This window comes from Juglans regia, chromosome 7 (assembly GCF_001411555.2).
Source record: "Juglans regia cultivar Chandler chromosome 7, Walnut 2.0, whole genome shotgun sequence".
Classification (NCBI taxonomy): Eukaryota; Viridiplantae; Streptophyta; class Magnoliopsida; order Fagales; family Juglandaceae; genus Juglans; species Juglans regia.
Window position 1 is genome coordinate 19,725,488 of NC_049907.1, and position 14,114 is coordinate 19,739,601.

The 14,114-nt window shown below is 33.5% G+C and overlaps 1 protein-coding gene across 1 annotated transcript in view; it reads left to right on the forward strand.

The window, feature by feature from the left end:
* The first annotated feature begins 1,173 nt into the window (after positions 1–1,173).
* The window catches only part of LOC118348891 (glutathione reductase, cytosolic-like), a 26,223-nt gene continuing 13,282 nt past the window's right edge, over positions 1,174–14,114 (forward strand). Inside the window, exons 1-11 of the mRNA XM_035691448.1 lie at positions 1,174–1,344; positions 1,765–1,907; positions 2,346–2,410; positions 6,065–6,134; positions 6,686–6,757; positions 7,511–7,714; positions 10,819–10,892; positions 10,989–11,072; positions 11,805–11,892; positions 11,983–12,064; positions 13,966–14,089. Of these exons, the coding sequence (XP_035547341.1) occupies positions 1,767–1,907; positions 2,346–2,410; positions 6,065–6,134; positions 6,686–6,757; positions 7,511–7,714; positions 10,819–10,892; positions 10,989–11,072; positions 11,805–11,892; positions 11,983–12,064; positions 13,966–14,089 (1,004 nt within the window). The 5' untranslated portion in view covers positions 1,174–1,344; positions 1,765–1,766. The remainder of the gene's footprint in view (positions 1,345–1,764; positions 1,908–2,345; positions 2,411–6,064; positions 6,135–6,685; positions 6,758–7,510; positions 7,715–10,818; positions 10,893–10,988; positions 11,073–11,804; positions 11,893–11,982; positions 12,065–13,965; positions 14,090–14,114) is intronic.

Here is a 14,114-nt window from a genome sequence, read left to right on the forward strand (position 1 = left end):
AATATTTTTCATTAATAAATATCATTTTGTGCATGGCTTATAGGAGTCATAACATATATGACATGTCACTACCTGGTCAAAGGGACACAACAATCCCTATTGGTGTGAGGGCCACTTATTATTAATACTATGGGCAAAGAGGCCATAGAAGAATAGAACAATGACACCATTATTTTTGTGCCTTTATATGGTCCTTTGTTGTTTTAAATGTAATCTTTGCATTTACTGTGTATATGTGGTGGATCTACTAACATACTAGAATAGGCATCATAATAGCTCTCAACCGACAGCAGTGTGACGGATAATACCTTTGTACTTAATGTGATGTTTATGAATTGATAGGTATTTTAATAACAAGAAATATGTAGTGGGAAAAATCTAGAATTTATTTGTATTCTCTCTTTTACATGGACTTTGTCTATTTTCTTTTTATTAAATAAAGTTTCTTATATAAAAAAAAAAAAATGTTGTAGCATTAGGAATATTTGATATCAAGTTGTGACAAACTAGTTGTATCCAAAAACACAACCAATATATCAACATTACTTTTGAACCTGTTTGTTCTAACTATATTTATAAATAAATTTATTTGATTTCAAATAAAAATATAATGAAAAATACATAATTAAATAAATATGATGAATAATATTTTTTTTTTAAATTTTATTTAAGATTATTATTTTTTATATATTTAAAAAAACCAATCAAGTGTTTCGATACCAATATCTATATTATTCTCAAAAAAAATTAAAAAAAAAAAATACCAATATCTATATGGGGTCAAAGGATCGGATCTTATCTTTCGTTCCAACTTTTTCTATTTTTAAGGAAAATGAAAGAAAATAGCGGAATTTATATATTGAGACATCGTAGAAATTATTATTATCTGAGAAAAATATATGCATCTGTCCCACACCGGCACACACTCAACCTATTGAGTGTAAAAAAAAAAAAATGATGTGAAGTGTGTGCCGGTGTTGGCAGATGCATAGCATTTCCCTTTTATCTGTGTTCTCGCTATCGATTGATTACGAAGGATTAATTTAGTTATAGAAAATCAAATTATTTCATTTTATATGATTATCATAATTTTTTAAATTTTAAAATAAAAATAATATTATAATAATATTTTATTTAAATTTTAACGCAACATCTAAAATCCCATACCTAAATTATGAATCGCCGGAGTAAACCTCTTTCGCTGTCAATAAGCTTAGAAAAATTTATTATCTCTGCGATAATACACAATCGTTTCGACTGGACTCCATAGCCCTAAGCTCTGCTACTACTGATTTGCATTTGCCACCTCCGAGTTTAACTTCCACGATCTTTTAAATTTCGGAGGTCCATTCTTTGTTCATTACATTATTGCAGAGTATCATCTGCTCTCGCTCTGTCGACGTTTCTGTTCCCTTTTTTTTTTTTTTTTTTTTTGATGGAAGGATCCGTTTGGTTCGTAGAAAGCTGTGGGGAAATGGGAGGATTTGATAAGCCTTTTATTTTTTAATATTTTCTGCGTTTTTTTTTTTTTTTTTGTTGCTTACTTTTAAACCCGGGGAAACGCTGAATTTAGATTCGAGCAACTGATTGGTCTTAGTTGAGCAGTTCTCTGTTTTTTTTCAACCAAAGCGACAAATTGCGTCATATTCGAAGCTTTCTCTTCTTTTCTCTCTACCGATCAGCTTTCCGGCAGCCAACAGAGCGATAGACTATTTTATTTACTGGGCTAATTAAATTTTGATTTTATGATCTCTGTGTATATAGCTATGGCGAGAAAGATGCTTATTGATGGTGAGGTGAGCCAACCTAATGCGGAGGAAAACCACTACGACTTTGACTTGTTTGTCATTGGAGCTGGAAGTGGTGGCGTCCGTGCGGCTAGATTTTCTGCTAATTATGGAGCCAAGGTATAGACTTAGGATATGGAAGAAGCAATGCATAATTATGGTTATTTGAGGGCTAAACAAGAAGATAATTTCTTCTAGATTGTCTTATTATGCGGTTTTCTTGATAGCTTTGTTTTCATTGATTGCAGAATCACATATATAGTCAGTGGGTGATTCAAATTTCTGTTTTCACATTTGTTTGCTAGTTTTTTTTTCATCACATGTAAAAGAATCAGTAATAGCTTATTTTGAAAGATATTCTTGATTGCCTTTTTGTCTTATTGTTGCTTATTTAGGTGTTAGTAATGCACCTGAATTCTTTAAATTTTCGTGGAAATACTTTTAGCTGTATCCAAATCTTCGCGTTCTCTTACCTTGATTGTCATATTCATTATTCTTTCATGAGAAGCGTTTGATTTCTAGATGATGACCTAATCACGTTTGTAATACTGTTGCAAGGTTGGGATTTGTGAGCTTCCATTTCATCCAATCAGCTCAGACGTCGAAGGAGGAATTGGTGGAACGTGAGTTGATAAAAATTCTTAACTTCAATGCTCTTTTCATTGGTTGCCCTAGCCATCTTTGTGATCCTAGAGTCATAATCTATGCACTACAGTTCCTGATTTTCGTTTTTTACTTTTTTGGTTTGTATTGGGCGTTGCTAAAACTGCTCTGTTGTTGAGTTTGTAGTAGGTTTGTCACCTATAAAAATAAAAACTGTTAACAATACTGGTTGACCTTTTGTATACAATCAGTGACCTATTGAAACATAGCACGATAAATGACATTGGAATAGAGCATTAGTTGCAAGTTGCAATAGCAATTTACCCGTTTCCCATTTTCTAATGCTCCGTCAGAAAAAATCACCATGTAATTTCCCCTTATTTTTGGTATTTTAACAAATTGGATGCCGGATTAGTGAGATGTTTACACCTTTGTGGTTATCTATTTTTCAATCTCTCAATTAAGTAGGTTTAAAGATTAAGAATGTGGGCTGGTGCAAAATATTATATTAGTTCTAATTTGCTCGCATAATGTCATGTAAGGGTGTTGCTTCCTATAGTAGATGCTGGAAAAAATTTTCCCCATCGGCCTTCACTGTATATCGAGGGCTTTACCATTTCTTAATGACCAAAATATTGCATTTTTAGCTGATGTGTCTATTTTCATATGATTTTGAGTGGAGAAGAGAAGTCAAGGAAGGCGGTGCTTATTGGTGATTTGGGAAGGACAACCCTGATGGAGAAAATTTGTTAGGGACATAAGTCGAGGGCATTATGGCTTAAAGAGGGTGATGAATGCACAAAGTTTTTTCATTCAGTCACCAATTAACATGGAAAGAATTATTCCATTAGGTGTTCTCTCTTATATACTCCCTTTGTACTTGGGTCCAAGATCTACTTTTGGTAGGATGGGTGGTGGTGACCAATCTCTAAAAGACACTATCCCATGATTATTCATTATTGGTCACTCCAAGGAGGCTTACATGGTAGAGAATTACCTACTACCTTCAGACTCTTTTTTATGGTGCCTTGATTTTTTCAAGGAGGCTAAGGATTGGGTGGTGGATCTCTTCTTATCGTTCCTTGACCCGTTGTATTTGAGAATTGTGAGGTAACAATGATGATAAAATGATTTGGGGGTCATCTAGGAAAGGAGTGCTCAAAGTACAATCAGTTTACATTGTGTGCGTGCCCTGGCTAGGGATCATTTCCCACGAAAGCTCATTTGGAGGCAAAAGGCCCCCTAGAGTAAATTTCACTTGGGCAGTAGCTTTAAGGAAGACTCTTTCCCTAGACAACATGAGGAAGTGGGGCATCATTGTGATTAACCGATGTCGGATTTATAACTAAAATGAAGAATATGTTCATCACCCTCTAGTGCATTGCAAGGTTGCTAGCAAGTCATGGAATATGGTTTTTGTCCAATTTAGGAATGATTGGATGATGCCTGCTCGAGTAGTAGATTTTCTAGCATGTTGGAAAGGTCAATTTGGTAGCCATCAATGCGCTTGATCGTGGAGGATGCTCCCTTCTTGCTTATTGGGGTGTATTTGGCAAGAAAGAAAGGAGCATAGTTTTGAAGAATATGATGTTAATGTCAGAGCACTCTCATTGGATTAGTTAAAGTTAAAGGACATTTTTTATGAATATAAGAGAAATTTGACTTTTAGCTATTCCATTCACATAAATCTCCATATTGGAATAACTATTTTTTCATTATATAATATAAAATAATATAAGATGAATTTGATTTTAATTATTCACATCAAATCTCCACATTAGATTATACATTTATTTAAAATAGTAATAAATAACTAATAATTTAAAAAATATTTAATTTTTTTAATTATTAATTTATTTAATTTTATCATATTTTACTATTCTACCTATTATATATTAATTAATAATCATATTCTTATTAAATTAATATTTCACTAACTCAAATTAATATATCAATTTCAAAAATATTTTAATTTTTTTAATTATGAAATTATTTTATTTTACCATATTTTACTATTCATAATATTATATATTAATTAACAATTATATTCTAATTAAATTATGGATTAAAAATAGAAACTAGAAAGACATTGATGGAGATATCGGGAGAGAGAAACAAATGATATAAAATGGATTTGATAAATAAACAGTGTCTTTCAAATTTGGAAATAACTTTAGAAGTTATTATAGCTATATTCCAAATATTTGGAATGTAGCTATTCCAATGTGATACATTTTATGGTTCAATAGTTAAATTCTCATTGGATTTAACTTTTAGCTAATCCAATGAAAGTGCTCTCAGAGCTTAAGGGTCCGTTTGGATACTTACAATATCTCAGTATATCTGTGAATAGTAGTGAAATGGTTTGAATTAAGATATTTTATTGGGTTTTGGGAAAGGAGAGAAAAAATTGAATAAAAATATTATAAAGTTAAAAAATTGTTTGAATATAATTTTTGAATATAATTTTTCTTTTGAAATTTGAAAAATTAGTATTGTTTTTTGTGTTTTGTTGGAAAAGTTATAATGATTAGATGAAAAAGTTGATTTGAAATTGAAAAATGTTTTGTGCTTAAATGATGTTTGGGAAGGAAATATCTGAGAATACTTGAGAACAGTTGTGTTGCCAAACGAACCCTAAGGCCTGGTTTGTTTAGTGAAACTATCTCATCTCATCTCATCTAATCATTACAATTCTTCCGAACTTCCAAACAAAATACAATAACCATTTCAACTTTTTCAAATTTCAAAACAAAAATAATATTAAAAAATAATATTCTAATAATATTTTATTCAACTTTCATCTCATCTCAACTTACTGCCCAAACCAGGCCTAAGTCTTCTTTCCTTTACACCCTCTTTCATTGGATGGTGGTCCAAAACAGTGTAAATTTCTCCATTTCTTCTTTTTAGGATTTGCTAGCACTTTTCCCTTATCCTACATAGGGGGGGATCTCTTGTATACTTCTTGTGTACTACGTTAACAACCTTTTTTCTTCTTAACACAATATTATCTTATAAAAAAGAAGTGTTGAACCATTGGGTGATCTTCTTCCTTATGCTAGTGATCGAGTTGAGTCACAAACTAAATGAGAAATCAGTTTTTCTGAGCTGTATTTTTTTTTTTTATTGATGTATTCCTTAATTTGGATGTTCATTTTGATTGTAAAGGTGGTATTTGTATTCAGTAGTCTAAATTAGAGTAATTATATGGAAGAAGTTGGGTGATATCTTACCAAAAAGGTCGATTGAATCCTAAGTTTCAATTCATCATTTATATTGTTTTGATGACCTACAAATCATCGGTTCATTGAATAAGGATTACTTTTATTCAGAGTAACAACTTCTGTTGAGAAAAACATCGAATAGACTATTTAGTTTCTGCTACCCTTTTTAGTACATCAACATAACTATAGTGAAGCATGAATAGTTTTGATAGAGTTATGATTAGACCTGTTGGTAATATGTAGTGACTTCTACTTTGTGTCTGGCTGTATGGTAACAGATCATCTGAATATATAATTAGTTTATTCCAGAACTTTCCTTTTTCCTGTTAGACTATATATGGATGACGTGTTTTCTGATAAAAAGAGATGATTGATTCCTTCTGAGAGTAGCACTCCTGCAGCAAAATTGCTTGTGTACATCATGTTTTTCATCTTTTGGTTTTCTAGGTGTGTCCTTCGTGGTTGTGTTCCCAAGAAGATTCTGGTGTATGCAGCTACTTATGGTGGTGAACTTGAGGTGAGAATGTGATCCAGTATCGGTAGTACATGAAGTGTTTTGAGAATACATGAGTAAAAACTGTTGGAATCATACTTTCTTCTGCTTGTTACTCCTTTTCAAGTGGCAGAACTTTAAATGAAGAAAACATTTTGTGAGAGTTTTCTTCTGTGGGAGTCTTCCTTTGTTATCATCTCATTGCATCTAGGTTGTTAATTTATCAAGTTTTCTATTGACATGGCTCAAGCTCAAAGTTTTCTTGAAATTTGGTTTATTATCTTTACTTATTGAAAACATGCGAGAACTTGACCTCCGGAATTAGTTTTGAGCTATTTGATACTCCTACAGTGATCTGTGCCTTAAGACTCATTGGTTCTTGGATCTATCTAGCAATAGATTGGCTTCAATCTATTCTAGAAAGTCGGTTGGGGAATGAAATTTTTGTTTGGCAGATTGTTGTTCCTTGCGTTAGTACCGACAAAAAGTTGTCCCATTTTTAGTGTGATGTACTGAGTTTTTCTTTTGGTCTATTGTGTGCTATTCATGATTAATGTACTCTTTTTGCTTTGTAGGATTCCAGGAATTTTGGGTGGGAGCTAAATGAGAAAATTGACTTCAACTGGAAGAAACTTTTGCATAAGAAGGTACCTTTTTTTTTTAAACAAAGATTCATGGTGTATCTTGTTATATGATTCTGTTCACGTTTACAACCTAATTAGGATAACCATAAATGCCTCCATTGGAAAACTTGTTAGTGGAATTGGTGGTTGCTAGATCGCTAAGTTTTGTTGTGGTGTTATATAACTTGGTTTTTTTTCTATTCTAGCAATGTTGAACCATTGTAGTCTCAATGAAGAAGGGAAATGATAATTTGTCTTGATTAATGCTATTTGCTTGGTCTGATTCCCTTTTCTTAGAATTCTCTAGTTTTTTTGCCGGAGTTTAACAGTTCAGCAGAAAATATATAGTAGTTACTCTTGAGGGATGTTTGACAATGGCTAGCGAACCAGATTTTCTTTCGATGGGTGTTTAAGGATGGAGTATAATCTTAATTCTTTCTGGTTTAAATATTTGATCTCAAGTCTTAGCATGTAAGGGGCATGTTTAGACAAATTATTTATTATTTAAAACATACAACATAACTTGTAATTTATTTATTTATTTATTTTTTTTGGGGGGGGGGACTTGTTAGTGGCAAAGGATATATGGAATTTAGTTAGGTGATTTTTGTTTTCTTTGTGGGAACATGGACACTAATTTCTTGTTCACGTTATTGAATATTCTTCCGTATCGCTCCAATTATTAGTTTAAGTCATGCTGATAGTTTGAAATTAGATATGCAGTTAATTGTTTATAATAGTACTATTGTGATTGTATTTTTTGCTTTAAACTTTCAGACAGAAGAAATACTCAGGTTAAATGGAATTTACAAGCGCTTATTGACAAATGCTGGGGTTAAAATATTTGAAGGAGCGGGAAAAATTGTTGGTCCTAATGAAGTTGAGGTAACACAACTAGATGGCACTAAATTGAGCTACACGGCTAAGCACGTATTGATTGCAACTGGCAGTAGGGCTCAACGGCCTGATATTCCTGGCCAGGTAGATTTCTGCTTTGATTCTATTTCAATATGGTAAACATATTCAGTACATTATTTTTCAGAACGTTTTTTTAAGAGGTCAAAGTAACTTTATTGGAGAGAATGACATAGGCATTGCCCAAGTACACGGAGTATACAAAATAAAACACCTAATTACATTCTAGGAACCTGAAAAAGAAACAAGTAAGTTATATGCACTAGTTCCATTAGTTTTCAGAACGCTGAATCACTTGATGGCTGAACATACTTGTCTTTCCAGCTTCAGTTTCAAGAATTTTCTAGACCTCTTTAATATCAATAGCTATGTGCTTCTCTTGTATATTCCCTATGTATTAGGGTTTCACCCTTTTTTTCATACAAATAAATCGCTACTTTTTTTTTTTGATAAGTAAACAAATTTTATTGATCAAAGAATTAGGCAAAGCCTGATACAAATACAAGAACAACTATATGCCCTAATTAAGAAGGCGCAAAAGAGACAATATGAATAAATCCCTACTTACTTTAAGTAAACGAAAATTTTATTAAAAAACCCAAAAGGTATAGCTCAAATACACAGGAAGATCTCTATCTTATCAAAACAAAGAAGTACTTGGTCACACCGTGCAGCTAGACTCTAAGTTGAGGATTCTTGTATATGTTCTGTGTATTATTCTGTTCAGAATATTAATGTAGATCTCATTTATGGTATCTATGAATATTCTTATTACTTATCAAAAAAAAAAATTATGGCATCTATGAATTGTGAAATGCTCATGTGAACTGGGTTTGTACTTTTTAGTTTGGTTATTAACATTCTCCCATAATATTCTTTTTAGCAGTAAATAGTTTGTTGATAAGAATAATAGGCATAGCTCATGACAGGACATATACAAGAGAGACACCTGAGTATGATTACCTTGTAGTTGTGTTAATGCTATCTTATCAAGGGCTGAAATAGTTAAATATTACCTAATTAAGGAATTTTGAAGTTGTTTTATGGTACCGTTACTCATTAATGTACTTCAAAAAATATGTTTCCATTTTCCATTGTAAAAGACCTTTTAGGTTTTTGAAAAACCATAGACTAGTTCAATTTGGGACCCTAAAAGGAAAAATCTTTTTTTTTTTTTTTTTATATATAAGTAAATAATAATGATATTAAATTTCCATCTCATCTCACTATCCAATTTTTTTCTCAATCGGATTACATGCCTGGCATTTGAGCTCGGCATAAAAAAAGAAATAAAAATCTACTTCAACTTAGAACTGGTTTTGGTAATATATTCATCAGCCCCAGGGGTTGGCTCAAGTGGTAAAGGCCTTGGGCTTGGGATATGCTCCCCCTAGGTCTAAGATTCAAATCCCCTTGGGTGCAAACAATCTTTAGGGGCTATTGGATTGGATTGGGAGATTTTCACCTTGAATTACCTGAGGTGCACTTGCGGGAAACTCCTTGCCGAGAGCCTATGCACCCCCGGGATTAGTCGGGACGTTGTTCCGGACACCCGGTGCCAATAAAAAAAATATATATTCATTTTGTCTGATGTACACAGTAATCATGTTTTAGTTTTATGGATGATATATCCAAAATTGTTTTGAATGCCAAAAAAAAAAAGCACTAAGAAACAGGTCCATATTTTACATTATCTAGGAAACCCCAAAGTTTAAAAACTAGTTATGGCATCCATGTTTGATCCAGTTCTATAGTTCCCAACCACTCCCTTATAAATTTGTTGTCCCATCTATAAACCTTTTTTGAATAAGTAAATTACAACAGGGTAATAACCAAGTTCTTCTAACCGTGAAGTTCCAATTTTTACCAAAATGTTTAGTTTTCAGCATATTGGATATCTTACAAATTGTTTTTTTTTTACCAAGCATGTGTGAAACATTAATGAAAATTGTTATGAGAACAAAAGTGTTTGTTTTAATTGTTATGTCATGGCTATCCACTTCAGCTAACACAAATTAATGACTGGACCACAAACGATAATGAAATCATTTTTTTTTTTGTGGGGTTAATTGTTTAAATTATAACTAGAGGAAGCTATTTGAAATCTCTCTCTCTCTCTGTTTCTTTTTTCTTTTCTTTTTTTTATAAGCAAGATAAATTTTATTAAAAAGAAAGGAATATTATCCCAGTATACAGGAAGTATACATGAACTCACTCAACCCTATTTGAAATCTTGCTTGAAAGAGTCAAAGTAACTAACCCAGCCAAAAAGGGTCAAGTTTCTTTTATATTTCTAGTTAGGTGCTCCTCTTGTATTCTTGTGTACTTGGGCTGCAACCTTTTTGTTTATGATTAAAATTCTTCGAGATGGATGCTTGTTTAATGACTCTTGTTAAAAGTAAAAATATCATATTATATGGATGCACGTTCACATGTTTAAACTGTGTCAACCATGTGTTCCTTCAAAAGGATGAAGTTCTCAACATTAAAAACCTTATTTAGTTTTTGGCATCTCTAGCATGTGCCAGTTCACCCTGACTCTAGCCCTGTGGCATATGGTGTGTCTTTTTTTTTTTTGATAGTTAATAAGGGAATTTTATTACCAAGAATAGGCAAAGCCCAAGTACATAGGAAGGAAATACCTAATTCACTCTAGAAACAAAAAGAGGCTAGTATGGTGTGTCTAAGCTGTAGTTGTATCCATGTTTAGCACAGCTCTTGGAAGTTTTCTGCTACTTGGTTGATAGGTATTTGTATAATGCATGATTGAATGCATTGTGCTGCTACAAGTCCAAGTGATATTGATCACATAGAAGGTGCAATAGGTTCTCTTGAACTGATTTTCAACCTTCTTTTCCAACTTCTTGATTTTTCTTTGAAGCTTTAGTTTTATGGTTTTTTCAATGAGCCCTTTTGCTTAACCACCTTTGTGTACCTTTTCCTGGACTTCCTGAGTCTTGTACCTTAATTTTCTCAGTTAGATTTATGGAGTTGATCTTTGAAGTGCTTGGCCATCCTTGCAACTGTTGATTTACATATTTCAATGTCTTAATCGATAGACTACTTAAGTTAACATTCATTGAAGCATTTAATATAATTGTAGATCTAATATTATTTGTTTGTGTTTTCTCCTTGTCTTTTCCCCACTTTCTTTTTCTTTATAATTGCAGGAGTTAGCCATAACCTCTGACGAGGCTTTGAGTTTGGAGGAGTTACCCAAGCGTGCTGTGATAGTGGGGGGAGGGTTTTTCTCTATCTCTATCTCTGAATCTGTATTCTGTATTGCTCTTCAGCTGTGCATTCTCAGTGTTTTAAAATGATCATCGTTTGATGTCATCAGGTACATTTCTGTCGAATTCGCTTCAATATGGAGGGGGATGGGTCTGACCGTGGATCTATGTTTCAGAAAGGAACTTCCTTTAAGGTTGTAAAAATTTTAGACTCTCTTCAACTTTGAGACCCTAGGCTGTGAATTATCTATTCTTGGGTATAAGAAATTGTCAAATGTTCTTGGAACAAGTCTTTGGTTCTGGAAGCATGTGAAAAATATTTGGTCAAATGTTCCTGGAACAAGTCTCTGAACTGTGGGTATGGAAGCAGGTTATCAAAACTTTTATTGCTTTACTAAACTCTTGAATCTTTTGGGCAACTAATTTTTGTCAACTCAAATACATAAAACTCAGCTTGGACTCTTAGCATTAAATCCAGAAAAAAAGAGAGACAAAGAGTTGACTAAAATTTTCTGAAAATGGAAATGATCAACCCTATAGTAATGAACAATTTACCAATTATAAATCTTGAGATTGTCTGATTTAGGGGATTCTCAAGCTATTCTTTTGCTTTTGAGTAGTAGTATGAGGTTTTGGTTTTGGCAAAGGAAGCATCTGCCCTGGCATCCCCCTGTCAATTGCTTCCTGCTGTATTCCCTGACCTAAAGAGAAGTAGCCCAAAATTTTATATTTTATGTTACCTCTTTGTAACAGTCCAGCTTTTTAGAGAAGTTTTCTGTTTTGTGTAATAATGGGGAGTTTATGTTTCCTATTCCATTTCATTGCTTCTTAAATAAGCGATTTTCCAGGAATTATTGAACCACAATCACTCTCGTTTTTTGTTTACATTCTGTTTCTGATGCAACCGTTTCTGAATGCTTTGGCAGAGGTTTCGATGATGAGATGAGAGCAGTGGTTGCGAGAAATCTTGAAGGCAGGGGAATTAATTTGCACCCAAGGACATGTTTGACACAGGTATAAAATTAGTTTTTTATGGATTACATTGACCGACACATTTTTTATTCACATTTACCATTGTGCTGATTATTATTTCTCTAATTTTAGTTGGTTAAAACAGAGGATGGCATAAAAGTTACCACAGATCAAGGGGAAGAGTTGACTGCGGATGTTGTACTCCTTGCCATTGGTAATTACAAACCCAGTTTAATTTACAAGTCACTTTGAATCAATGAGCTCAGAGATCTTTGGTAATTGTTTAAGGCATATTGGTTGATTGAGTTTGAGTTCCTAGTGATATTTGCTTTTCTTCAATGAAGTTTTTCGACCTACCTAGTCATGATTCGCCCAGTAGTGATTTGGCCTACTCAAATCCCACCTCGATAACATCTTCATGTACATAAGAATTAAGCATTTGGGACAAGATGTTAGTCGGGGTTGGACGGTTTCCAACAGTTTTGTGGTAGTTGAAGAACAAGAAAATGGTTGCATGATGCTTTAGGGTGGATGGTGGCCTATAAATAATTTTCATAGCAATAAAAGTCTGAAAATTTTCTTGGCACATCTTTTATGTTCCATTAACAACGGAAAACATATGATTTTCATATAAATTTTTTCAACCAATTTTTTTTTTCTTATTTTCTCATTTTATGTTGAAGCAAATGCAACCTTAGACATTGTCACAATAATTTGAGAGTTTTGAGATATTACACATATTTGTGAAAAACTTACTGGTTGGAATAATCGCAATCAGTTGTTATTTTTATACCTTGCTACAAACCTGCACAGGTTTAAGTTTTCACAAAACTTGGAGCATGCCTGCATGGTGATAATATTGTATTGTATGGTTTTTTACTTGCTTACTCAGTTTTTTTTTTTTTCCTAAGATTTTATTCAAACACAAAAACGGGTGCAAACCTGAGTACACAGGAAGTAAACAAGGGATACATCTAACCAATAAAAAGAAGAAGAAAACAAATCATGAAAATTAGGGATAGAAGCAAAAGTATGAACGACCACCTAAAGATGAAGGGTTTAAAGGAAAAAAATTATAATTTCTCCCACTTGTTTCTCACAAAGGAAGAGAATGTTGAAGAAGATAGTTTTGGGCTCCTTCAGCATTCCTTCACGTTACTCGAAACTTCTATTATTCATTTCACTTGCAAGTAGGAACCATTTTCTAGACAGCTACGATTGTGGGCTGCCATCTAGTCCTCTCCAAGAATAAAATAGGTCCACTATTCTTCTGGGCAGGACCCAAGCCAAACTAATCCATCTTAGGAAGTCACTGACAGTGCACTAGCAATCTTTGCAATGGAGTAAAAAAAGATGCACGGACTCCCCACTCTTACACATATGGCACCAATCAACCACTACGATATATCTTTTCCATAGGTTACCAATGGTGAGAATCTTGTTTAGATAGGCTGTCCAAGCAGAAAACACAGCCTGTGAAAGGGCCCTAGTCCTCCAAATGTTCTTCGAAGGAAGGGGTTGTTATGAGGAGTCAGGAAATTATATAAAAAAAGGGGACATTGAACACCTCTCTCTGGGCAGGGGCTCAATGCACTTGTCTACACCCTTTTGTCTCAACCTAGTGGAATATAGTATATTAAAGATTGTCGTAAATGTATCTATCTCCCATTCAGGGGTTGCTCTGATAAGTTGAGTAGATATTTCCATATGGTCCGCTACAGAAGCATCTTTAGCTTATGCAATGTTGTATACATCAAGGAAAAGTTCCTTGAGAGCCTCATCATGCCAAAATCTAATCCTAACAGTCTCCCACCACAAATCTAGTGTGATAAGAAAACTTCCCCAATGCCTTGTGAATTTCCACACTCTAACCCTACAAGACCCCCAACTCACGAGGCATTACCCCATCTATTTATATTATTCCATGAAGTACTAGCTAGTTCATAGTGAAGCAACTGATGGTGAATCGATTCTCTACTACTTTTCCACCACACTTGTTAGTTTATAAAGCTACATATAATTACTATGGGGTTAAACTGTTTCTTTATTATTTTTTCAGTTTCGTTTTTTACCCTTGAAAAGATTCTCTCATTAGTCACTGCTCGTTGGTTACAGGTCGGGCTCCTAATACAAAGAGGTTGAATTTGGAAGCTGTAGGCGTGGAACTTGACCAGACAGGAGCTGTGAAGGTCACTAGCTTTCTCAGTTGCTTCTCTTGCTTGTTATCATGGAACATTTTGTAATGTGTTTCTATTACTGAGGAT